Source organism: Bubalus bubalis, chromosome 22, assembly GCF_019923935.1.
Source record: "Bubalus bubalis isolate 160015118507 breed Murrah chromosome 22, NDDB_SH_1, whole genome shotgun sequence".
Lineage (NCBI taxonomy): Eukaryota > Metazoa > Chordata > Mammalia > Artiodactyla > Bovidae > Bubalus > Bubalus bubalis.
Genome location: NC_059178.1, coordinates 41,375,317 through 41,402,349, shown reverse-complemented (window position 1 = coordinate 41,402,349; position 27,033 = coordinate 41,375,317). Strand labels below are relative to the sequence as shown.

Genomic DNA, 27,033 nt, shown 5'->3' with positions numbered 1-27,033 from the left:
GACAAGCAACTATGGGAGTTGCAGAAAATCAGCTACCTTTAATCAGGGTCATTTTCCCAATGAGGAGGTTGTCTTTGTCTCTGTGCTGGTGATTCTAATTTCCTACAGCAAAACCTCAAGAAGAACTTTTCAAAGTCAGCAATCTGGACAAAAGGAGCCTTTACTCAGAGGAGCGCTGAATAGATCATTGTTTCCATCCTAAAGACATGGACCACTCTTTGTTCTGGTTGAGGCCAGTGCTCAGGAGGAGATAGGGGCTACTTGCACAGGGCAGCTGGTGACAACCACTCGCCCTGCAGGCACACAGGGACACCGAGGGTAGAAAGGATGGTTTCTACCCAGAGCAACCTTGCAGCCTTTGGGGAGAAGGTGCAACCACAGGAAACCCCAAGAGCATGCATCGTGAAGCAGGATGCAAGCCAGCTCCGGTCAGGCGGGAGCAAGCGCTGGGGCCTGGGTGTGAGACTGCAGGTTCCCAAGGAGGCAGCAAGGCTTTCACAGCTCCTGACACTCCCGACAGCATCCACACAGCATGAGCTGGTGTTCCTCTGCCTCCTGGGGCAACACAGAGGACCAGGAACAGCATCCTCACCTTCTCAAATCCATCTACTCAAAAGAGAACGCTTCCTTTGACCTTTCATTTTATGGCAGAAATGTATTAACACTGTTACCTCTGGGATGCTGCCATATCTTTTTAAAATTTTTTATGTATTTCTTTTTGCTTTGGGGCTGTGCTGGGTCTTCGTGGCTACATGAGCTTTTCTCTAGTTGCAGTGAGCGGGAGCTACTCTCTAGATGGGATGCACAGTGCGAGGGCTTCTCATTATGGTGGCTTCTCCTGTCGTGGCTCACAGGCTTAGCTGCTCTGTGGCATGTGGGATCTTCCCAGACCAGGGATCGAACCCATGTCCCCTGCATTGACAAGTGAATTCTTTACCACTGAGTCACCAGGGAAGCCCTGATGAAGCAGAATCTGAGCCACAAGGGAACACTAGTGGGCCTCCAGGGCCAAGACTGAAAGCCCTAGGGCCCCGCTCAGAGAGGTGAAGCAGGCTGTCAGGCCAGACGCCATGGCGTCTCTGTTGGAAGGTGTCACCAGTCCAGGGACAAAGCTGCCAGCAACTCACCACTCACTAAACGCTTGCCACCTGACAGCTCTTCACCTGTGACTTCACTTCCAACCCACTGACCTTGGCCTTGTCATCCCTACCGCCAGTAGGAACATCAGTGTCCAGGGGCTTCGACACTGCCTGACATTCCAGAGCCGAGCAGGAACCTGGCTGACTCTGTGGGGTTTCATCGCCAGGGGACAAGGTGCTTCTCTCACCAAGGAACATGCAAAGTCAGCCAACAGATCCAGGGTCTATACATATCATCAAGCACTACATTTCATCAAATTTTAAATATATTAATGGTATGTCATTATAGAGTCACACAGGTTATAGAAAGCCCAGGATGGGAGAAAGTCCCATTAGAAAGTGTGTACCCTGCCACTAACATGCCAAATCTGAGCCTCAGAAACCTCCCAATAAAGCTCTCCTGTCCTATAGGACAACTGTCAAAACTTGAATGATGAACTTGACCGTCTCTGAGCTAATCCAGTTCCTTCCTGTTATGCCTGAAGAAACTGAGGCCAGGGAGACTATGGATGTTCATTCATATCACTGATACTTACCGAGCATCTACTATGTGCTGGGTGCCTGTTAAGCACTGATGAGATAGTGGTAAAGGGTGCAGTTCCTGCTCAGTGGCAGAACAGAAACCCCATCCAGGGGTGTCCTGACTTTAAAAGCATATACCAGGGCTCCCCTGGTAGCTCAGTGGTAAAGAATCCACCGACAGGTTCAATCCTTGATCTAGGAAGATCCCACGTGCCGTAGAGGAACTCAGCCTGTGTGCCACAACTATTGAGCCTGTGCCCTGGAGCCCGGGAGCCACAACTACTGAGCCACAGGGCACAAGTACTGAGCCACAGGGCACAAGTACTGAGCCCGTGCTCCACACCAAGAGCAGCCACTAGAGTGAGAAGCCCATGCACCGCAAGTAAGAGGAGCCGCCGATCTCCACAGCTAGAGAAAAGCCTGTTCAGCACCAAAGACCCAGATCAGCCAAAAACAAATTTAAAAAAGTTTTTATCAAAAAGGATATGCCCACTGCCGCCCTTGTTCACCTCTATTCTTTGTGCATTGAGATCTGCATCTGACCTTTTCAGAGTCCAGAGGAACAAAGCAACAGAGAGGAGGCCCCACCCTCTCCTACCATCTGGAACTCCTGCCAGTTCTCCACTACAGAACTGCCTCATGAACCATTTTCCTACACTTTTAGGTCAGCCTCTTGACAAAGAGCAGGGACTCATTTTCCAAAGATGCCTTCCCACACATACGCCTTCCATAATTACACAGATCAAGACACCAGGGGAAATGTGCATGAAAATGGCTTGATTTGTGGAAATAATGCTTGTTCTGGAGGAGCCACAGTGCCCCGGAGCATCCTCGGAGAGCCACTGCCACCCCCTGAACCTCCAAAAACTCCCCCCAGGGCCTGCTGGAGCCCAGGCTCCGGAACACTTGAATGCCCGTGAAAGCTGGTGGAAGCACCAGCTTCTTTCATATTGTGATCCAACCCAACACAACGAGGCCTCGAATCCCCTTGTGGAGCCTGACATTCCTGCCAAGTTATTTTCAGGCTGCATCAGCGGCCTATGGGGCAGCAATCACTGAGTGGGAAGGGTGTGATTTCTCGGAGCTCTTGAAGTAGCTTGGGTTTTGTGCCCTTAACATGACACTTGGCACTCCCCCTGCTGAAGGACAAGGGGGTGGACCCCTTGAGGGGAGCTCAGCTAGCCTGCAGAACGTGAGGCCAAGAGGGACCAATGTTCTGGATCCAAGGCCCAGCCCCAACTGCAGCACCCAGGAGAAAGATATCTGCACCTCTGTCAGCCAGCTCAGCTGTCAAGGCCCAGAGAGCTCTGAGTGCTGCTGTTGTTCAGTCACTAAGTTGTACCTAACTCTTTGTGACCCCAAAGACTGCAGCACACCAGGTTCCCTGTCCTTCATTATCTCCCTGAGTTTGCTCAAACTCAGGTTCATCACGTCAGCGATGCCATCCAACCATCTCATCCTCTGTCATCCCCTTGTCCTCCTGTCCTCAATCTATCCCAGCATTAGGATCTATTCCAATGAGTCAGTTCTTCACGTCAGGTGGCCAAAGTATTGGAGCTTCAGCATCAGCCCTTCCCATGAATATTCAGGGTTGATATTCTTTAGGATTGACTATTGACTAGCTGATCTCCTTGCAGTCCAAGGGATTCTCAAGAGTCTTCTCCAAAACCACAGTTCAAAAGCATCAATTCTTCAGCACTCAACCTTCTTTATGGTCCAACTCTCACACCTGTACATGACTACTAGAAAAACCATAGCTTTGACTATATGGATCTTTGTCAGTAAAGTGATGGATGTCTCTGCTTTTTAATATAATGGCTAGGTTCGTCATAGCTTTCCTTTTAAGAAGGAAGCGTCTTTTAATTTCATGGCTGTAGTCACTGTCCACAGTGATTTTGGAGCTCAAGAAGAGAAGATCTATCACTGTTTCCACTTTTTCCCCATACATTTGCCATGAAGTGATGGGACCGGATGCTATGATCTCAGTTTTTTGAATATTGAGTTTTAAGTCAGTTTTTTCACCCTCCTCTTTCACCTTCATCAAGAGGCTCTTTAGTTCCTCTTTGCTTTCTGCCTTAAGAGTGGTGTCATCTGCATATCTGAGGTTGCTGATATTTCTCCTGGAAATCTTGATTCCAGCTTGTGATTCATCCAGCCCAGCATTTCACATGATGTACTCTGCATATAAGTTAAATAACTAGGGTGACAATATACAGCCTTGACATACTCCTTTCCCAGTTTTGAACCAGTCCTTTATTCCATGTCCAGTTCTGTTTCTTCTTAACCTGCATACAGGTTTTTCAGGAGGCAGGTAAGGTGGTTTGGTATTCCCATCTCTTTAAGACTTTTCCACAGTTTGTTGTGATCCACACAGTCAAATCACACATCATAAAATCCTAAAAGATGATGCTGTTAAAGTGCTGCACTCAATGTGTCAGCTCTGAGTGTGACACCCCTTAATCTGCACCCAAATCCACAGGACCTAATCCCAGGAGAAACATCTCAAGTTTCACAAGGACAAGTGAACAGCTATCCAACCCCAAGAGGGTCAGTACTCACTGTGTGCAGCTCTGGACCCAGGCTGGGGGCTGGGGAGAGGCACAGGGACGTACGTAAAACAGAAAATTTCACCCCAATTCTCAGGAAGCATCCAAGTGGTCCCAGTTCTAAGAGGAAACACCCCCAAGTACAACAATGTCAAAGTCCAGAAGCAGGAACAGCTCCAGCCCCGCATGGCTCAGCCTCCTGTCTGACATCATCTGAAGCCAGCAGCATCATCTGCTTATTTACTGTCTGGTGACTCAGGTAGTAAAGAATCCGCATGCAATGCAGGAGACCTGGGTTTGATCTCTGGGTTGGGAAGATCCCCTGGAGTAGGAAATGGCAACCTACTCCAATATTCTTGCCTGGACAGAGGACCCTGGTGGGCTACAGTCCATAAGGGTCACAAAGAATTAGCCTTGACTGAGCAACTAAGCACATCTTCCCCAAGTTCCAGGGAGGCACAGGCGTGCTCTGCTGTATTTCCCATTACACCCCCAGTGATAATGCCCAGACCTGTGGTGAGAAGGTGCACAGGGCTGGCCCCACCTGGGGTGCCCTGTGCCCCCGGAGTAGAGGGTCAGTCTCAGCCGCAGGAGGGCCTGGCCTGGAGGTGGGAGGAGCTGGGAGGGCTAGGGTTGGACTAGGTTCTGCCCCCAACTTTGAAGCAGTCCCTTCCCACCTCCGAGCCACAGATTCCTACCTCAGAAAGTATCGTGAATGGAGGCTGGCAGGGGAGGGCACAAGACCACTATACTCTGGCTGCCTCTGAGATGCACGGCAGCTCACTGCCTGTTCGCCCTTCCTCACCCCGATTCCCATCCTCAGGGCGCACCCGGGAGGCCCCTGGGCAGCTCTGTCCCCCACGGCTGCTGGGGCACCCTGTCAACACTAGGCCCCCTCCAGCCGTTTCCAGAGCCCCAGCTGTGCATTCCTGTGTCTCAGGCCCTATCTTATCTCCCTGTTCTTCCCCCACCACCTCCGCCTCTCCTGTCCCCAACTGACGTCCCTGACCAACCAGGCCCTTATCACCGAGTCTCGCTAGCTATTCTTAGTACCTCATTCCCCTCCGGCCCCCGTCCTCCCTGTGCCTGGGCCTCCTGGCCGCATCATCCGGGCGGGGGCAGAGGCCCCGCCACCCATGGAGCTTTGGTGCTGTAGGGTTCGCAAGGTGGGAGTCACATCAGAGACAATCGAGCCAGACTGGGGTCCCACGGGGATGGACATGGCTGTCCCCGGGTCAGCAGCTGGAGGCCGATGTGTGCCGCTTCTCTGGTTGTTGTTCCTCCCACACCCAAAAGCTTCACACAGGAGCATCTATCTTCCTGCCAGTGGAGAGTTGGGGTGGCGGGTGAGGGGGGTATGGGAGCCCAGGAGCCGCCCTGACTGTCCAGCTGAATCCAGGGTCAGATCCAGACCTCCTCTCTGCCTTCAAATTGCACAAATCTGTTGCAGCTTCTTGGCCTTTGGGTTTAACAAACGTCTCCATCTTCGCCAGTCTGCAGTGTGGGCACCTGTGCTCTGGACGATGCCTGGTGTCATCTGTATCCCCAACGCCCCCTCTCAACCACCATGCAAAGCACCCATCTCTTGTGAGGGTTGAAAGATAAACAGGCAGGCAGGGAGGCCATTCGTTCCACACAGAGGCCAGCGTGGCGCTCCCTAGGATGCGGACAGTGTGGCGAGTGCTCTGAGTCCGGAGAGGAAGGTTTTCTCAGTTTTATAAAGAAATAAACTGAGAAGAGGCAAGTCAGGGGACCCAGTAATACACTGAGGAGCCTGAAGCCTCTGCCCTGTGGGGGCCATGCTGGACCACCTCATGACTGAGCCAGAAGGAAGAAGGTGTCCCCAGGGTGTACAGCTCCATGGGGCGGCCCCACAGTGGGCTACTGCCTCCTCACCGGCACAAGTGGTCCTCTCTCAGGACCACAGGGTACACGAGAAAGGGCATTTCCAGCTTTATGTGTTGATGACCTTCTTTCCACAACGACTTTCCAACCATCCCGGAAAAAGAACCCTTTGGCAGAGTGTCGGCAGTCTCTCGGGATGACCAGACCACTGGAGGAGCAAGACCATAAGCAAGGAGGATGCTTCTGTCTCCCGGGACAAAGGTGAAGGTGGAAGGTGCCAGGAGAGGTTGGGAAATGGGACCCATCTCCTCCTCATCCCTCCCCTAGAATGCAGTGTCTTCTCCGCCTTCTTTTAAGAGCTGGGCTTGCTAGTCAGCAGGAGGGGACAGGGTCTGGGAAGACCAGGTGGCCAGGCCCAGACAACTCATCCAGGTTGAGGGGCAAATTCACCCATTTATAGTAACCAAGTGCCTGCGGGGTGGCCCAAGGGTCTACTCTCCCTGGGAGAATATGCACTGAAGGGACTCAGCCAGGGCAGGGTAGCACTTGGAAGGAGAGGTGATGAGTCTCTGCTCCCTCAGCATGGTCAGCATCGTGTAAGATCTGTACACACTGGGAAATGGGGAGAAGGCGGGAACAATGGTGTACAAGACAGTGAGAGATCAAGATGGTCTACAAGCAACTGACAAGCATCATCTACTTTGAGGTCCTGCTCTAAAGTTATGCTTAAAAATTGAGGTCAGAGCCAATCGTGGTCTGTGCAGGTAAAATGCACCAGTGTGTGGAGAAGAGAGGGAGGAAAATCTAAGTTTAATATGATATAAAAGGATTTAGATTAGAGAAGGAAAAGAAATACCTACCTCTCCCACTGTCCTCATGGCAGATACTACTTAACTGAACCTACCAAGCCCAAGCACAACCTCAGAATCATTCTTAACACAGCATCCTGGGAATCCAGTATCAAACAATAGGTGTTTCCCTTAAAATAAGTAGGTTACTTGGGGATCTTTGGTTTAAATTACTGGGTGGATGGCCAATCACCAACAGATATTTAAGGAACTCAGAACCTTCTCCTACAGCACCCCTGGGTGATCATGTCAGGCTTGGGGACCAGAAGGACCTCCACAAGGGCTGTGCAAATGCTTGGCTCCCACCTCAGGATTCTGTGGAAGCAAGCCCAGGCCGCAGTCTCACACCTGTCAGCCTAGGCCTCCGGCTATCCCAGGTCACTTCTGGACCCTCAGTGACAGGAAGGTGGCCACCAGTATCACCGCATGAAATCCTCTCAGATATCCATGTCTGTCTATTTTCTGCCTACAAGTGTCACACGATTTTGATTCTATATTTCTGCCTTACTTTTATTTTAAAAGTCTTAAGCATCCCATGGTAGTTTGCATGTGTGTGTATGAGAGAGAGAGTCCAGCAGATAGACGGACAGGCAGATCCTGAAGGGCAGCTATCCTGTGTATGCTCAGGCCCTATGCTACCAAGGAAAGAAGGAAGAGGGAGGGGAAGAGAGACAAAGAAGAGGGCTGAGAGTCTTTGTTCTCACTTCCATTGAAGCCAAATCACCACCACCTACTCCTTGGGGCCTCCCTCCCCGTCCATGCCTCCTCCTGGGCCTGCCCACTCCGCTGGAGACCCATCCACACCTCCCTTCCTGACGCTGCATCTCTGGAATTCTCTTTCTCCACTTGCACACACATCCTTTCCACTGCGAGTTATCACACTGGCAGTCTCCAAAGGAAAATAAATGCAATGTCTCTGGGAGTTGATGGAAACTTATCTTCTTGACCCAAGTTTCCCCGACTGGGCCTGACTCACTCTGCAGGAGCCAGTCCAACCAGCCAGAGCCTCCTGGGTGCGGGGGCTCAGGCTGCACCGCAGCATCCCGCACACAGCACGTACTGAGCCCCCACCAGGACCCAGAGGTCCACTTGGCTGCATCATCTCCCAACAGCAGTATACGTGCTGCTGCCATTCACAGCCTTTCCTGGAAGAACTTTAAGGGCGGCAAAATGTCCTCAGGAACCATTCAAATGTTATTAATGAAAGGAATGTTTATTGCTCTGTAACGGACTTGTTCTTTACTAATCCTTTCCCCAGATATCTTTTATCAGAGAGGCACGCAGTTCATTTCTTCAACACGTCAATATCGACACACTCATCTGAAAACTCAAGTACAGTGGCATGTTTCCCAAGAGAATTATCAACCTGGCCACAGATATGGCCCCAGCCAAATGCCAGCTATTGAAAACAGAACGCTCTTCTGATTAAACACAATTAGAGTTGGTTGCTTTCTCCTGTTTAATCTCATTGCAAACATTACTTGCTCTATCATTGTGGGAACATTTCCAGCAACATTACGGATTTCCTTTTAGCTTAAGAACCTATTTTTCTGAATGGATTTTATGTCTGAGTATTTTTATAGTAAACAGAGACCCAAATAAAGAAAAAAATTAAAGACAATAATTGTATTGTTAATCTCTCCATCTATTTAGCACTTTTAAGAAATTGCTTGATTTTAATTTCCCCAACTTCCAATGTCTCCTAAGCCTACACACAATAAGAAAGCACTGAGAATATTTATGTTTTCTGCAGGTAAACTGACATTTGGATTAAAAGCTTGTCACAGACTGTAAGGTTATCTGAAAGGAATTCCCAGGTATTCAGTCCTGACTGTACAGAGATCATGGAAACCAAGGACAGCCATCTAATTAATTTGAATTTTGCTGAAATGGTTTAGCTCTGGAGATAAAAATCAGTTAATCTCTGGAGATAAAAATTCCCATTAACAAAGCTGTCAATCTTAATAATAAAAACCAGAAATCATGCAAACCAGAATTGCAATGGGTTGCCTTATAATGGACAGATATTTGTTACTGTCTTTAATCTACTGGGAACCTACCAGGGTAAGTAACAGACAATTGGAAGGAATCATATATAGGTTACTTTGAGCCATGTAACATAGCAAAGACCAGAGAACTCAACGAGGGCAGCTGAAAGGAAACCTTCCTGCTTGCATCCAAACTGCTCCACCAAAACCACAGAAGGTTCATCTATTTCTCCAGCATCTGACCAGTGAGCAATCCTACTGGGGCACGTGGGACTTAATAAAGTAGCTTTAATAAGTAAAAACAGGTAACTTTAATAAAACAGGCCTATCTAAACTAATTACAACTGCTTTCACTTCTGCACATCACTCTACAGTGGAGCCTAAGTTCTTAGACCTAAAAGAGATCTTCCAGACCTCTTAGACCACCTTGATCTTACTGAAAACACATTGGAAAGCTCAAGCTCGGAAGGCACTGGCTCAGGTTCCCTGTAATCTGTGACAGATCCATGACTAAGGCAGAGGTCTTCCAATTCCCAGGGCAGTGCTCTTTCCACTACGTCTCCCTTTCCTTGCTGGAATCCTGCTGCTTCTTACACAACAGACAGGCAGAACCCCAAGTCTGCAAGGCGAACTACCTAGGTTCCAAGAACTTATTGGTAAGTAAGTTTACTTGAAATTAAGAAGAAATTTCCCTATGAAAGCAATGTTGCCTCTGTTGGATGAGATCCCAGGCTAGTCCACAAAAACGAATTTAGAAGCTATGAGAAGCAGAAGCAGGTAATCCTTGAGCCTTCTGAGATGCTGTAAGTCGTCAAATACCTTTAACTGAGGTTCCAGCGCTGGGCAAGCTTCGACTCACGAGCCAAGTCATTGTCAAACCGTGAGGGCGAAGTGCGTAAATACAAAGGCTTTGAAATGAGACCAGCCTGAGTTCAAGTTCAGGTTCACCCAACCTTGGCGGAGAGTTACAGGCTTTATTCTCTCAGCAAGAATCTAATGGAAAAAGAAGAGAATGGGACAGGGAAATGCTTTTCTTCTTCATGTGTGTGCCTGCCACGCTGGCGGGTTAACTATCAAAAGAGCCCTTCTCCCTCCAGGAACAAGTGAAGAGAGAGGCTAGTGAAAAGATGCCATGCCCCAGAGGAGAGAAGTCCTGCCTGGAAGCAGAGGGCGGTGGTGGAGAAGGACGTGGGCAGCCGGCCCCAGATCAGGGGTCAGAAGCAGAGGCGTATCCGAGGACCTGGAGAAAGACACCACCCAAGCCTGCCCTCCTTTACTCTGCAGGGAAGCCCCTGCCACCACCCTTCTGTCCGACCCTCTCAGTCCCCAGCCAGCGCACCTCCCGAAGGTCTCAGCCCTACCTTCACTTCCAACAGCGCTTCTGTGCCCTGACTGAGGGGACCCCACCAGACTCCGGGCAGACTTCACTCTCCCTGGTCAGCAGGAGAGGAGGTGGAACAGGGGCAAGCAGGGTACTGAACCATCGTCCTCCCCACGCCAGGCACTGGACAGGCCCCTCTTTATTCACCTCCCATGACAACCTTGACACCAGTCTTCATGTCCTGATCCGATCAGTTAGACACTGATGTTTAGAGAGGTATCGTGACTTGTCCAAGGTTAGACAGCAAGCAAAGGGGAACGAGGCTCAAATCAACAGCTGCGTGGCCACGTGGGGCACGTGCCACTGCCCCCAGCGGGCCCACTGAACGCTGGTTCCCATGTACCACTGCACACAGCTTAGGGGCTATCGAGCTCACTGTCTATGCTGAGGGTCGCACAGGCCGCTGAGCCTGTTCAGGAAGCGGCTCAGAGCAAGGCCTCCTGGGAAAATGACCTCCAGGTTCCACTGCATAGAACACAATGATTATATTCAAATCCCCCATGTGCAAAATGATGTGTGGTTTACAAGACCCCTGCTCTAAAAGATAAAATAAATCTTCATAGGTCTGTACTGATATAAATAAAAGAATGAATAAATAAAGGGGAAGAATAGACCAATAGATGGAGCATACCTCCCCACCAGTTGAACTGGGCTACATGTAGTGACTTTCTTCTAAAAAGGCCAGTTTGGAAAAGGAAGAAAGACTTCAACTGAGTGGAGAAACCTGACCAACTACCTGGGCCATGTGATCTAGGATACAAGTAGGTAAAATAATGCAGCTCAGAAACAGGTCACGCTCCATAGAGACTGATTTTTTTAAGGTTAGAAAGTACTAAAATATATTTGACGATTACAGAGGGGATGGGGAGGTAAGAAGGACTCATGAAAACCAATTTGGCCAAGTCATCCATATGGTTCAATGGAGCCATTTGGAGAGGTCATGGTTGCAGTGGGGAGGGGCTGGGAGGGCAATGGTGGGAGCCTGACTTTCTACCAAACAAGGACAAAAGAATAGGTTTTGTAAAAAGGCTTGAGGACTGTCCCACCTCCCCTCAGGGCAGCAAAACGTCACCAGGCCGATGGAGGCAGGAAGGAGGCCGGAAGGAGGCCCTCAATCGAGGCAGGAACTATTGTAATTCAGAGACACTCCCAGCCTCGATTCAGTTTTTCTGTCTTCTCTGCAGCAGCACCTGGTGTACAGACATCTTCGTAAAAGTGACCAGGGGTGGATGGTTCAAAGTGACAGGCCACCAAAAAATATATTTTTAAAACTGTTCAGTCCTCTTTTATTTCAGTCCTTAGGGATTTATGAAGGAGCAAGGGGTAAAAAGCCCACCTGAAATGACAGCCAGAAGGGGCCCCAAGACCACCCTCCTTGCCACCACTGCTCAACCTAACTACTAAGTCTCCATGTCCATCTTTCTTTCTCATTCCACCAACCAAAGAGTCATTCTTGTGATCCTGTATGTTTCCTTCGAGCCTCCAAATAGCCTCAGAGAGAATGTGTCATTCAATTATTCACACACACACACAACTGCTTTAATCCCATTTCCCAGACAGAGCACCCTTTGACCCAGTGAGTGGGAAGAAGGGGATTAGAGGATGTGAAGGCGCCCATCCATTCCTCCTGTTCCCCCCTTCCTCTTTTTCAGGATTCTCAAACATTTCTCTCCTTCTTGGAGACTCCAGGACTCACTCTTCAATAAGCTCAGGACCTTATATGTTAGCTGAATATTATGAACATTCAAGATGTTAATGAAATAAAACACGATAGACTATGAGTCCAGCATTTGATTCCTTAGATCTTTGCTCGATACATCGCCCATGATGAAACAGAAACAAAAGCCATTTACTATACCCAGGCTGTAACCTCCTGAGCTTAGTTAACTGTATGAGGCTCCAGAGATCTCTCTAAGAGAAATCAAGCAAGAGCAGGAACTGGCACTGTTCACAACAGTCAAGACGTGCAAACAACCTAAATGTCCATTGACAGATGAGTGGGTGAAGATGTGGTAAGCACATGCAACAGAATGCTACTCGGCCATAAAAAAGAATGAAATAATGCCATTTGCAGCAACGAGGACGCAACTAGAGATTATCATACTAAGTGAAATAAGTCAGAAAGAGAAAGTCAAACACCATATGATATCACTTATATGTGGAATCTAAAATATGATACAGAGAACAGATTTGAGGTTGCCAAGTGGGGGTGGGGGGAGGTGGAGGGATAGACTGGGAATATGGGGTTAACAGGCGCAAACTGCTACAGACAGAATGGATGGACAACAAGGCCCTACTGTATATTCAGTATTCTCAGATAAGCCATAATGGAAAAGAACATGAAAAAGAATTATGTGTGTGTATATATATACATATACATATATATATATACATATATATATATAACTGAGTCACTTTACCATACAACAGAAATTAATAAAACATTGTAAATCAACCGCACATCAATTTAAAATTTTTTATTTAGAATTCTCCCCTACCTTGCCAAAAACAAAGAGCAGGAACTGACTCAGAGAGAAAAAACAGTTCAAGAGCAGACACATCACTGTTCACCTGCTGCAGCAGCCGCTGTGGTTTTCTTTATCCTCATCCCATCAAGCAAGCCTGCCCGACTCCACGGAATCAGTTTCAGCTCTACCAATTTTACCAATAAAGTCAAATTACAAAAGCTGTCTCTTTCTCTTCCTTTTTAAATACTCCACCTTTTTACTGCTGGGTTCAGACACGATTAGTCTTTGAATGTAAGCCAAAATTCTTGCAAAAACCACATGCTCTATTCAGGAGCTTGTGCTTACTACAGAGTTTTCTACCACATCTGAAGTGGATAACCCACCAAGGCTGAGGGCTACAACTTTCACCAGGAAGTCCACATGATGACCCATCACAGGAGGATCCAGACCAAGATGAGTAATTGCCACAGCTGTGCCCAGCATGACGTTGCATTCATTTAAAAAAAGTTAAATGAAACCCAACATCAAATGAATCCTCAACGGTTTTCTAAATCCATATTGAACTCTCTTGATTAGGCATCAACTCACAGCCATACATCCTCAAGCTTTTCTTCACCTGTCTCTCTCACCCAAGTCACATGCATCTGGGAGGCGACTCCCAGAAAACTTCTCTCTTCCCAAAACATCCTGACCCCTTCTTTCACTTCCCACTTCCTTACAGGTTGGATATAACCTGGAGCTCCATGCCCCATCTAACCTCTCTCACATTTTTCTATTTCTTCTCCTTTCAGTTCACTCAGTCATGTCCGACTCTTTGTGACCCCATGGACTGTGGCATGCCAGACTTCCCTGTCCATCACCAACCCCTGGAGTTTACTCAAATTCATTTTCATCGAGTCAGTGATGCCATCCAACCATCTCATCCTCTGCCATCCCCTTCTCCTCCCACCTTCAATCTTTCCCAGCATCAGGGTCTTTTCCAGTGAGTCAGTTCGTCCCATCATGTGGCCAAAGTATAGCAGTTTCAGCTTCTGCATCAGTCCTTCCAATGAATATTCAGGACTGATCTCCTTTAGAATGGACTGGTTGGATCTCCTTGCAGTCCAAGGGACTCTCAAGAGTCTTCTCCAACACCACAGTTCAAAAGCATCAATTCTTCGATGCTCAGCTTTCTTTATAGTCCAACTCTCACATCCATACATGACCACTGGAAAAACCATAGCCTTGACTAGATGGACCTTTGTTGGCAAAGTAATGTCTCTGCTTTTTAATATGCTGTCTAGGTTGGTCATAGTTTTTCTTCCAAGGAGCAAGTGTCTTTTAATTTCATGGCTGCAGTCATTATCTGCAGTGATTTTGGAGCCCAAAAAAAGAAAGTCTCTCACTGTTTCCATTGTTTCCCCATCTATTTCCCATGAAGTGATGGGACTGGATGCCATGATCTTAGTTTTCTGAATGTTGAGTTTTAAGCCAACTTTTTCACTCTCCTTTTTCACTTTCATCAAGAGGCTCTTTAGCTTGTCTTCCCTTTCTGCCATAAGTGTGGTGTCATCTGCATATCTGAGGTTATTAATATTTGTCCTGGCAATCTTGATTCCAGCTTGTGTTTCATCCAGTGCCACATTTCCCATGATGTACTCTGCATAGAAGTTAAATAACCAGGGTGACAATATACAGCCTGACGTACTCCTTTTCCAATTTGGAATCAGTCTGTTGTTCCATGCCCAGTTCTAACTGTTGCTTCTTGAACTGCATATAGATTTCTCAGGAGGCAGGTAAAGTGGTCTGGCATTCTCATCTCTTGAAAAATTTTCCACAGTTTGTTGTGATCCACACAGTCAAAGGCTTTGGCATAGTCAATAAAGCAGAAGTTGATGTTTTTTTGGAACTCTCTTGCTTTTTTGATGATGATCCAGTGGATGTTGGCATTTTAATCTCTGGTTTCTCTGCCTTTTCTAAATCCAGTTTGAACATTTGGAAGTTCACGGTTCACGTACTGTTGAGGCCTGGCTTGGAGAATTTTGAGCATTACTTTGCTAGCGTGTGAGATGAGTGCAATTGTGCAGTAGTTTGAGCATTCTTTGGCATTGCCTTTTTTTGGGATTGGGATGAAAACCGACCTTTTTCCAGGAAAGCAAAAGCACAGGTGCTAAAAAGGGAAACATGTGCCTTTAAAGGAAGATCCCTTTACTGGAGAATATTTATACACCAGTGTCTTCCTTCTCAGACTCATATTCTTCAGCAGTAAGTGGCTATGATAAGTCACCTCATGACCTAGGGAGGGTGCTAGTCTGTGTGGTTCTGCTTCCCATGGATAGGCAAGAACCAGGGTGTGTACAAAGCACTGGGCTTCAGGCAGGACTCTCTCAGGAAGTGTTGAGCAGCCCCTAAGAGCTCAACACAGCAGGGCAGTAGAAGTGGGCCCCTCTCTGACCCCATCACTGGCCCTGACACTGTCACCCTGTTTGAATGACACTCTGAGGGACCCAAAAGCTGGAAGCCCCTCCCTATCCTTACAGCCACCCCTAAGGAAGGACCTCAATGAGCAGCTTGAGGACTATAGACTCGACAATGGCTGCAGCTTTCTCCTCCTATTACGTCCCTACCTGTGACGTAAGAATACACATTTGTTTTGACAAGAAATGAGCAGCTATTTTCAAAATACCTTCTAATGCATTACAATCAACTACCCTCTGTCCCCTCTTTCAAGAAAGAAACCCATCAGTATATCCAACCTAAGACCTCTTGTGCTGGTTCAGCTGATAAAGTCTGCACTTGAACCCCAGTCCTCTGGGCAGCCTTCCACATTTCTCGGAAAACTGCTTCCAGTCGCTGTCAGGAGTTGATGCAGCACAGACCATCAGAGGTCACAGAGATGGAAAATCATGCATAGCTAAAGGGTCTGTTTGAGGCCCAGGGTTAATGATAACCGCACTTGGGGAGGGAGCCGGACTCACCTGTCACTGTTCACTGCTCTGGACAAAAGGAGTTCAGCAGAACAGAGCCCCATTAACTCTGCAGGAGGTCTGGAAAACACTGGAAAAGTACAGGCCCTCAGGGGTGGCAGACCCAAACACCAGTGCATACCCAGGATGCACGAGGAACTGGTGGTATTTATAGATGCAGAGTTTCTGCATTAGGATGCAGGGTCCAGGAGCCACTCAGGTGTGGCAGGTGGTCCCAGCTGTTAATACACCCCGTGGAGAGAGACTAGGAGGAGAGGGGAGGACAGAACCAAACCATGGATAGAAAGAGATGGGTCTGCTCCTCTTCCGAAGAAGGCCACAGGCAGCCCCATCTGTTTCTACTTTTGCCCTCCTTGACAGCTTAAGCCAGGATCACAGTGTATGCAATAAATACTGAAATGTTCACTCCAATACCTGCTGACCCAACACAGAGCCTGAGGAAGGCAGGACTCATAGCATGGTTTATATATATATTTTAATTCTTTGGCTCTTTCCCATATTAAATACATTTCCCTGTGATCCCTGGACAACTTTGAAAAAGAAGGAAGTTCAAAAAATACTGCCAGCACCTGTCCAAGTGAAAAACAAATCTCTTTTAATAAAATTTTATTTAAAAGTTTTCCGCCCTGATGTATGGACAGAGTACCATGGAAACTTACATTACCATATGTAAAATAGATAGCCAAAGGGAATTTGCTGTATGACTCAAGGAACTTAAACCAGGGCTCTGTAACAACCGAGAGGGGTGAGATGGGGAAGGAGGTGGGAGGAGAGTTCAAGAAAGAGGGGACATATGTAAAAGTTTTCTACCCTAAAAGAATTATGATAGATATATTATCATTATGTGCGGGCATTCTAAGCTACTTCAGTCATGTCAGACTCTTTGCAGCCCTATGGACTATAGACCACCAGGCTCCTCTGTCCATGGGATTCTCCAGGTAAGAATACTGAAGTGGCTTGCCATTTCCTCCTCCAGGAGATCTTCCTGACCCAGGGATCAAATCCGAGTCTCTTACATTTCCTGCTTTGGCACATGGGTTCTTTACCACTGGCGCTACCTGGGAAGCCTTATCATTATACAAATATGATCAAAACAAAAGATCTACAGTGAAACCTGAAGATTCTTCCCCCTTCTCATTCTCCCCACTCGATCCCAAGATACCTCCCTAACAATTTTTGTTTTCAAATTCAAACAGTTCTTGACAACAGGCTCCTCCTAGGGTCAACGCAGATAAGGCTGGATGTAAACTAGCACTTTGGGTGGGCTCCATGCCAGAAGCAGGGACAGAAGATTGTGGCAGACATTCTGCAGGGTAGAAGGTTCTGGAATAGTCACTTCAAGGATTATACTGGGGAATCAATAAGAAACTTAATGGACCTCCAGCTAAATCCAGCAGCTTGAACACGTGCAGTCTGGTTTCCGAAATATTCCTGATACACCTGTTCTGCTATCATCTCCTCTCCAGTTTTCTTTGTCCTTATGGGGTTTTGCCTTTGTTCCATAACAAGTGGATCTCAGTTTGGAAGGTTTGAAAATCAGAGATAAACAGGCATGTGTTCTAACCTTGCAGACTAGAGAAAGCCAAAGCCTAAGTGGGGGCAGTAAGAAGTGGGTCAGGGACTTCCCTAAGCGGTCCAGTGGTTAAGATTCCATGCCTCCAAGTCAGGGGCATTGGTTTAATTCCTGGTTGGAAAACTGAGACCCCACCTGCTGTGCAGCAAAAAAAAAAAAAAGAAGAAGAAGAAAAAAAAAGTGTCACTTCGAACTTCCCTGGTGGCACAGAGGATAGGAGTCCACCTGCCAATGCAGAGAACCCGGGTTTGATCCCTGGTCCGGGAAGATTCTACTTGCCTCGGAGCAACTAAGCTCATGCACTGCAGCCACTGAAATCCACACGCCCCAGAACCCTTGCACTGCAACAGAGAGTAGCCCCGCCTTGCTGCAACTAGAGGAAGCCCACACAAAGCCACAAAGACCTGGCACAGCTAAAAGTTAAATAAATAAAAATATTTAAATAATAAAACAAAGTGGGTCACTTTATGATATGGAAAGCTAGGTGCTGGCTGGAGCTGAGACAGGGAGGATGGGTTCAAAGTAGTAAAAGGAACAGTTCAATGTGGGGATATCCTCTTCCAAGCCAAGGAACCAGGACACTGACTCTGCCCCCATCAGAGGACAAAGAGGGTAGGGGATTGTGGAAGCAGAACAGGCAGGCTGGAGAGACAGGCCCCAGGTGGAAAAAGTCAAGAAAAAATTGAACTGGTGGAATTTCTGGTATATCCAAACAGATTGAGAAACTTTCTTCTCAGCTCTATCAGAAATCAGGGATAAACTTGTAACAGATACACAGAAAAAAAGGGGAAGTTGTCCTATGTCCTGACATCCCTTGGCTCCCAGCACTAGTCCCATGATAGCACCCCAGGATCGGCACCCCACTTCAAGGTTGTGAGCAATTCAGTAACTGCAGCAATGAAATTAAAAGACTCTTGCTCCTTGACAGAAAAGCTATGACAAACCTAGACAGAGTATTTAAAAGCAGAGACATCACTTTGCTGACAAAGGTCCTTATAGCCAAAGCTATGGTTTTTCCAGTAGTCATGTACGGACGTGAGAGTTGGACAATAAAGAAGACTGACCTCCAAAGAATTGATGCCTTCAAACTGTGGTGTAGAGAAGATTCTTGACAGTCCCTTAGACAGCAAGCAGATGAAACCAGTCAACCCTAAAGAAAATCAACCCTGAATATTCAATGGAAGGACTGATGCTGAAGCTGAAGCTCCAGTACTTTGGTCACCTAATTTGAAGAGTCGCCTCAGTGGAAAAGACCCTGATGCTGGAAAAGATTGAAGGCAGGAGGAAAAGGAGACAACAGAGGACGAGATAGTTGGATGGCATCACCAACTCAATGGACATGAGTATGAGCAAACTCTGGAAGATAGTGAAGGACAGGGAAGCCAGGCATGTTGCAGATCATGGGGTCGCAAAGAGTCAGACACGACTGAGTGACTGAACACCACCACCACCACATATATGCGACACTCATGTCCTCTTAGGGGTATAAGCTCCATGAAGGCAAAGCCTGGGTCTAAAGCCTCTTTAAAACCCTAAAGACTCTACCAGAAAATTACTAGAGCTAATCAATGAATATAGTAAAGTTGCAGGATATAAAATTAGCACACAGAAACCCCTTGCATTCCTATATACTAACAATGAGAAAACAAAAAGAGAAATTAAGGAAACAATTCCATTCACCATTGCAACCAAAAGAATAAAATACTTAAGAATATATCTACCTAAAGAAACAAAAGACTGAAGAAAACTAAAACACTGGTGAAAGAAGTCAAAGAAGACACAAATAGATGGAGAAATATACCATGTTCATGGATTGGAAGAATCAACACAGTGAAAATGGGTATACTACCCAAAGCAATCTTTGGGTATGATTCAATGCAATTCCTATCAAACTACCAACAGTATTTTTCAGAGAACTAGAACAAATAATTTCACAATTTGTATGGAAATACAAAAAACCTTGAATAGCCAAAGCAATCTTGAGAAAGAAGAATGGAACAGGAGGAATCAACCTGCCTGACTTCAGGCTCTACTACAAAGCCACAGTCATCAAGACAGTATGGTACTGGCACAAACACAGAAATATAGATCAATGGAACAAAATAGAAAGCCCAGAGATAAATCTATGCACCTGTGGACACCTTACCTTTGACAAAGGAGGCAAGAATATACAATGGAGAAAAGACAATCTCTTTAACAAGTGGTGCTGGGAAAACTGGTCAACCACTTGTAAAAGAATGAAACTAGAACACTTTCTAACACCATACACAAAAATAAACTCAAAATGGATTAAAGATCTAAACATAAGACCAGAAACTATAAAACTCCTAGAGGAGAACATAGGCAAAACACTCTCTAACATAAATCACAGCAGGATCCTCTATGACCCACCTCCCAGAATATTGGAAATAAAAGCAAAAATAACCAAATGGGACCTAATTAAACTTAAAAGCTTCTGCACAACAAAGGAAACTATAAGCAAGGTGAAAAGACAGCCTTCAGAATGGGAGAAAATAATAGCAAATGAAGCAACTGATGAAGAATTAATCTCAAAAATATACAAGCAACTACTGTAGCTCAATTCCAGAAAAATAAATGACCCAATCAAAAAATGCGCCAAAGAACTAAACAGACAGTTCTCCAAAGAAAACATACAGATGGCTAATAAACACATGAAAAGATGCTCAAAATCACTCATTATCAGAGAAATGCAAATCAAAACCACAATGAGGTACCATCTCACACTGGTCAGAATGGCTGCTATCCAAAAGTCTACAAACAATAAATGCTGGAGAGGGTGTGGAGAAAAGGGAACCCTCTTACACTGTTGGTGGGAATGCAAACTAGTACAGCCACTATGGAGAACAGTGTGGAGATTCCTTAAAAAAACTGGAAATAGAACTGCCATCAGTTCAGTTCAGTTCAGTCGCTCAGTTGTGTCCGACTCTTTGCAACCCCATGAATCGCAGCACGCCAGGCCTCCCTGTCCATCACCAACTCCCGGAGTTCACTCAAACTCACGTCCATCAAGTCGGTGATGCCTTCCAGCCATCTCATCCTCTGTCGTCCCCTTTTTCTCCTGCCCCCAATCCCTCCCAGCATCAGAGTCTTTTCCAATGAGTCAACTCTTCATATGAAGTAGCCAAAGTACTGGAGTTTCAGCTTTAGCATCATTCCTTCCAAAGAACACCCAGGACTGATCTCCTTTAGAATGGACTAGTTGGATCTCCTTGCAGTCCAAGGGACTCTCAGGAGTCTTCTCCAACACCACAGTTCAAAAGCATCAATTCTTCAGTGCTCAGCTTTCTTCACAGTCCAACTCTCACATCCATACATGACCACTGGGAAAACCATAGCCTTGACTAGATGGACCTTTGTTAGCAAAGTAATGTCTCTGCTTTTCAATATGCTATCTAGGTTGGTCATAACTTTCTTTCCAAGGAGTGTCTTTTAATTTCATGGCTGCAATCACCATCTGCAGTGATTTTGGAGCCCAAAAAATAAAGTCTGACACTGTTTCCACTGTTTCCCCATCTATTTTCCATGAAGTGATGGGACCAGATGCCATGATCTTAGTTTTCTGAATGTTGAGCTTTAAGCCAAGTGTTTCACTCTCCTCTTTCACTTTCATCAAGAAGCTTTTTAGTTCCTCTTCACTTTCTGCCATAAGGGTGGTGTCATCTATAGGCAGAACTGCCATATGACCCAGCAATCCCACTGCTGGACATACACACTGAGGAAACCAGAATTCAAAGAGACACGTGTACCCCAATGTTCATCGCAGCACTGTTTATAATAGCCAGGACATGGAAGCAACCCAGATGTCCATCAGCAGACGAATTACATATACACGACGGAATATTACTCAGCCATTAAAAAGAATACATTTGAGTCAGTTCTAATGAGGTGGATGAAACTGGAGCCTATTATACAGAGTGAAGTAAGCCAGAAAGAAAAACACCAATACAGTATACTAACACATATATATGGAATTTAGAAAGATGGTAACAATAACCCTATATGCGAGACAGAAAAAGAGACACAGATGTATAGAACAGTCTTTTGGACTCTGTGGGAGAAGGCAAGGGTGGGATGATCTGGGAGAATAGCATTGAAACATGTATATTATCATATGTGAAACGTATCTCCAGTCCAGGTTTGATGCATGAAACAGGGTGCTCAGGGCTGGTGCACTGGAATGACCCAAAGGGATGGGATGGGGAGTGAGGTGGGAGGGGGGTTCAAGATGGGGAACACATGTACACCCATGGCTGATTCATGTCAATGTATGACAAAAACCACTACAATACTGTAAAGTAATTAGCCTCCAACTAAAATAAATAAATAAATAAAATAAAGCCTCTTAAGAGACCTCATGTGGGTCTACCCTGGTGATCCAGTGGTTGAGAATCCATGTGCCAATGCAGGGGACAGGGGTTCAATCCCTGGCCCAGGAAGATCCCATGTGCCATGGAGCAACTAAGCCCGTGCACCACAACTGCCAAGTCCACGCCCCAGAACCCTTGCTCCCGACAAGAGAAGCCACCACAATAAGACCCTGAACCAGAGCAAAGATTAGCCCCTGCTTGGCACAACTAGGGAAGGTCTGCACGTGGCAACCAAGACCCAGTGCAGCCACACATAAATAAAGAAATAACCTGTGGTGGATTCATTTTGATATTTGGCAAAACTAATACAATTATGTAAAGTTTAAAAATAAAATAAAATAAAAAATAAAAAAAGAGGTCCCATGTGAAGATGAGGGGGAGTACCCCCAGTGCCAGAGTCGAGTGCATGGGTGGGGTGGGCAATGTGGCTGGGGGTCACAGGACGATTCTGAAGATCAAGCTCCTCCCTTCCTTTCTGGGTCCCAGAGCTGACTCTCCTCCAAGACTCCTCTCCTCAGTTCTCACCTGACCCACCTTACACTGTGAGGTAGCAAATCCTCTTGTAGAGGAAAACCTTTGCCAAACGAAAGGTATTTTTATACCCAGAGATGCATCAAGCTGATTCCTTGATCCTGATGTCTCTATGGCATCTGATCTGATACAAAAAGTTAATGGAAAATGATTACATCCTCAGGGCAACACCAGTTAAGCTTGACCAAGAACTGTGCTAAAAGTACTTAGCCTGTATTCTTAATTTCTCAAGGAACCTCTCTACTATTTTCCATAGCAGATGCACCATTTTATCCAGCAATCCCATATTGGGGTATTTATCCAAAAGAATTCAAATAAGAATCTGGGACAGGTATCTGCAGTCCCGTGTTCCCTGCAGCGCTATTCACAACAGAAACAATAACAGTTGTTTCTACAACTATTGAAACCATCCCAAGTGTCCATCAAGAGACGGATGGATAAAGAAGATGTGATATGGAACAGAATTCAGCCTTAAAAATGAGAAATCTAAAACATGCAACAGCATAGATGAGCCTGGAGGATATTATGCTAAGCAAAACAAGCCAGTCACAGAAGGACAAATACTGTATGATTCCACTTATATGAGGTATCTAACATAGTCAGATTCCTAGAACCAGAGAGTAGAATGGTGGTTGCCAGAGGCTAAGGGGAGGGGAAATGGGGAGTTACTAATCAGTGAGCATGAACTCTCAGTTATGCAAGATAAGTTCTAGAGATATGCTGTACAATGCTGTGCCTACGGTTAATAATACTGTATTGTACACTTAAAAATTTGTTAAAAGGGTTGACCTCATGTTAAATGCTCTTATTACAAAAATAAGAAATAATAATCTGTAAATGTTAAGATGTTTTCTTTTCACTTTTCAAATCCTTTGGGCTTCTCTTCTTGATCCACACTGACAGCACATGGTAAATTCCAAGCCAGACGGGCCTGCTTTGTAGGTGGACTCTGCCTTAATTCTTCAAGAAAAACTTCTGTTCGATCCTGCAGCTCTGAAAGGTGGCAAGAGCATTGAAAAGGCTCATGAGGTGCTTTTAAGGTTAAAGCCTTAATGTTCTCAACATCTGTGGCACACACACAAAAAAAAAACGCTAGCAGGCACTCTCCTCATTCTCATAAGCCCTGATGACAATGGGTTGCATTCACAGGTCACCATCATGGCCAATCACTTTCAAGAGGGCGAGCGGATCCACAACCCCAGCCTGGCTCAAAGGAACTTGCAGGCAAATAAGGCTGCTGATCGGGGAGGGGCTAAAGACACATTTACAGGGGCAAATCTAGGAGACTGAATCTCAGGCAGGAAAGAAAGGAGCTTGGAGAGCAGGCTGGTTTGAGGCTGAAAGGGGGTTGACACCAAGGCCAGGGTGGGCCAAGCCACTGTGGTGGCCTGAGAATGCAAATTTCAATCTGACCCAGTCTAATTAATTCTGGACACATGACATCTCTGACAAACAGGTCCTATCGGTGGATGGTGCAGAACCATTAGCTAGTACTATGACCAATCTTCCCTGCTCCCCTGTTTCCCTTCACCCCACCCCCACAGAAAATCTGCACTTTGCCCTGGGGAGGACTCAGTTCCTGCCAGGCAGCTTTCTGAATGCTGGTGTGCAGCCCCCAGGACTCAGAGGAGAGGAGAGGAGAGGAGAGGAGAGGAGAGAAGGCTGCATACGTCTGAGGAATGAGCAGACTGGCTAAGTCCATCTACTTCCCACAGGACCAAAGAGTAGCAGGGAAAGATGGAGACACCATGGTTGCTGGTGGGGAAGAAGGGCAAGATTTCTGGCTCTTCTATCCTAGCAGTTTTGAGTTCTGACAGACATGGGAAGAAGAGAAAGAGGGATTTGTAATCACTCTGACGAAAGTAAAGAACCAATTTCAGCTCTGTTGAAATGACTTTCAGCTGCCAGATCCTCTCTTTACCATGACCTCTCTGCAAGACAGGCCCTGATGAGTGCTGACTTCCTGAGGGGACACACGCCTCACCAGCTCTGAGATCCATGACCTTGGCTACATGTTCTAACATGATGTATAAACTAGCTTTCTCTTTGCTGTACCCATCATATTTCAGTTCATGCTGACCATCACAAGACCAAGAGATATGCCTTAGATTAATTTGGGATGTCAGAACAAGGTTATAAACCCTTTGTTTTTCAAGTGATTTGGGTGTTTTGCCCCTCTTGGAATCACGAAAGAAATGAAAGTGGTTTGCTAAGAAAATTCGTAATATAAACATGGGTATGTTTAGCTTGTAAAAAGGAAACTAAATGAAAAGACTATCGTAGCTAGTACCAGTCAGTGAATGAAAGTGATTAACTGTTCTGTGAGACCCCAGAGACTGGAACCAGGTCCGGCTTTTCTGGGTTCATTGCCCATTAAGTAGTTGTCTCACATGTGTGCTAAGTTGTTCCAGTCGTGTCCGACTCTTGGCAACACTATGGACTGTGACCCACCAGGCTCCTCCATCCATGGGATTTTCCAGACGAGAACACTGGAGTGGGCTGCCATACCCTTCTCCAGGGGATCTTCCTGACCCAGGGATTGAACCTGCATCTCTTAGGTCTCCTGCATTGGCAGATGGGTTCCTTACCACGAGCACCAACTGGGAAGCCCTGAAGTTAATTTTTTTAATTTTTAAAATAAATGCATGTTTTCTAAATAGTCTCTAATACAGTGAATTTCCTTTAAATGTACTAATTATGAATATTAGTCCAAACACCCCCTTATTTTATACACTTCACCTCAAGACACCACAGACGACCTTAGCTCAGCACCCCAGTCTTCTCCACCCCTCCAGAGAGCACCCTGGTTGCCTGCCCCCTCCCTCTAATTCTCTCCTAGATTTATCACTGGCCGCTCATCAAATGTGGATTTCTTTCCCTTTATCAAACTATAATAAAAAACATGACTTCCAAAATTTCCCCAAACCAGAATATGGTCATATGGTTATTTTCATCAGGATTATAACCATAATCATGGTGTTTATTAATTATAAGCATAATTTGGTGTTTATTAATGCTTCCTACCCTGGGCACCTATTCAGTAATGAATCAATAATCAAATTGAACTTAGAACGCATTTTTCTCTAAATAATTTATATTTTAAGATCTATGTTTGACAACTTACTGAACAAACTTTTGTATATATTAGAACACAAGGAAAGAAATGTCATTTTTAAAATTCCAAGACTCTCTAACCAAGAATAAAATGCTATGGGTTTTTTTAGACTTTATATTTTATTGCTGTTTTAGAATGTATTTATCTCCTGTAGTATAATTCTGGTGAAAATGTTGGGGAAGAAGGGAGTAAAAGAGTGAGGGAAACAGTTAACACAGTGACTGAGGTTCTGGGGTCAGACAGACTTGGGTTCCAGACTTGGGTGTCTCTGGGACACAGGCAGGAACCTTAAGAGTCTCTACCCTCCACCTATATTATCAGGATGACATTGGCATATACAGTATAAACATAAAGTGACACATAAATAAAATTAAGAATTAAATAGTACTGAAAGTTCCCAGGTGGAACCTGCAGTAACGAATCTGCCTGCCAACGCAGGAGACACAAGAGACTCGGGTTCGATCCCTGGGTGGGGAAGATCCCCTGGTGTAGGAAATGGCACCCCACTTCAGAACTCTTGCTGGAAAATTCCATGAGCAGAGGATCCTGGCAGGCTACAGTCCCTGGGGCTGCAAAGAGTCTGACACAACTGAGCACAGAGAGCAAAAATTATTCAAGCTATATACTTAATATTCTGTGTCTTCCTTTACGTTTTATCTTAATAAACACAATAAATATTTAAAATATATATGTACCATTTCCTTTCAGTTATCTAGCCATCAAGCCCAGTGACAGAACTGCTTTCAAACACAGGAAATGTGGGCAGTTTCCAAGTGATTTGAGGGTCAGCATGTCCCTGCAATGCAGCCTGTAATTCTTCCATTAGGGATTAATTGCTTTGATTAAAACACTGTACTCTTCAAGAATCTTTTAAACGCAAATACCCCCATGAGGCCCCAGGGTAAGGGAGTTCTTCCCATCACTCCCAAAAAAGAGAACACTGAGAAATGGCTGTCAGGACCTCCCTGGTGATCCAGTGGTTAAGAATCCACCTTCCTCTGTAGGAGACACAGGTTCAGTCCCTGGTAACTAAGATCCCACGTGCCATGGGGCAACGACTGAGCCTGTGCTCCACAACTAGCGAGAAGCCTGCATGCCACAATGGAAGATCTGCTGCCTGCCGCAACAGAGATCACATGTGCCACAGTTAAGACCTGATGCAGTCAAATAAATATTAAAAAGAAAGAAAGAAATGGCTGTTTTGAAGGGAGGCTAGCTGGGGTGGGAAGGGCGAACAGGGAGCCCTGGGTTGAGTAAAGGATAACAGACAAAAGCCTCATGTTTGGTCACAGGGAGGGCAAGCAGGCTAAGTGGGGGTGAAACCCCAGAGAGGTTGGGAGCCCAGCAAGGCAAGGCACCCAACACAGATTTCCCAACTGTGAAACCAGCTATGAGAGCCCCCAGGGAGAGCCAGAGGTCCCCCTGGCAGGTACCCCAGCCTGAGTCAGCCCGCACACTCTGTCTGGAGCTTGACTGGGCCCAGCATGAGGGGGAGGGGGGGACAGTGATCTGAGGTCCTATCCTTGGCCTGGGCCTGAAAAGACAGGAGGCTGTCTAACGAAACCACTCCCTTATGCAGGAGTAGGCAGGGCAGCCGGGTCAGCCCAGCCTCTGCGAGCCACGTGGGGAAAGGTGGGGCTCACCACTGTCCACCTTCAGGCCTCAACAAGGGCCAGCCCGGGGCAGAGGGATGTTAACAAGGAGGGAGATGTAGGCAGGGCTC

At 46.2% G+C, this 27,033-nt stretch overlaps 1 protein-coding gene across 10 annotated transcripts in view; it reads right to left on the bottom strand.

Annotated features, from left to right (window-relative positions):
* FHOD3 (formin homology 2 domain containing 3) overlaps positions 1-27,033 on the bottom strand; it is a 521,378-nt gene that overhangs the window by 329,244 nt on the left and 165,101 nt on the right. Inside the window, exon 1 of one of the 10 annotated variants that reach the window (XM_044934665.2) lies at positions 9,708-9,793. The exons of the other annotated variants lie outside the window; for them this stretch is intronic. Within the exon in view, the coding sequence (XP_044790600.2) occupies positions 9,708-9,759 (52 nt within the window). The 5' untranslated portion in view covers positions 9,760-9,793. Of the gene's footprint in view, positions 1-9,707; positions 9,794-27,033 lie in introns of those variants that run through there. 10 annotated transcript variants of the gene reach the window in all.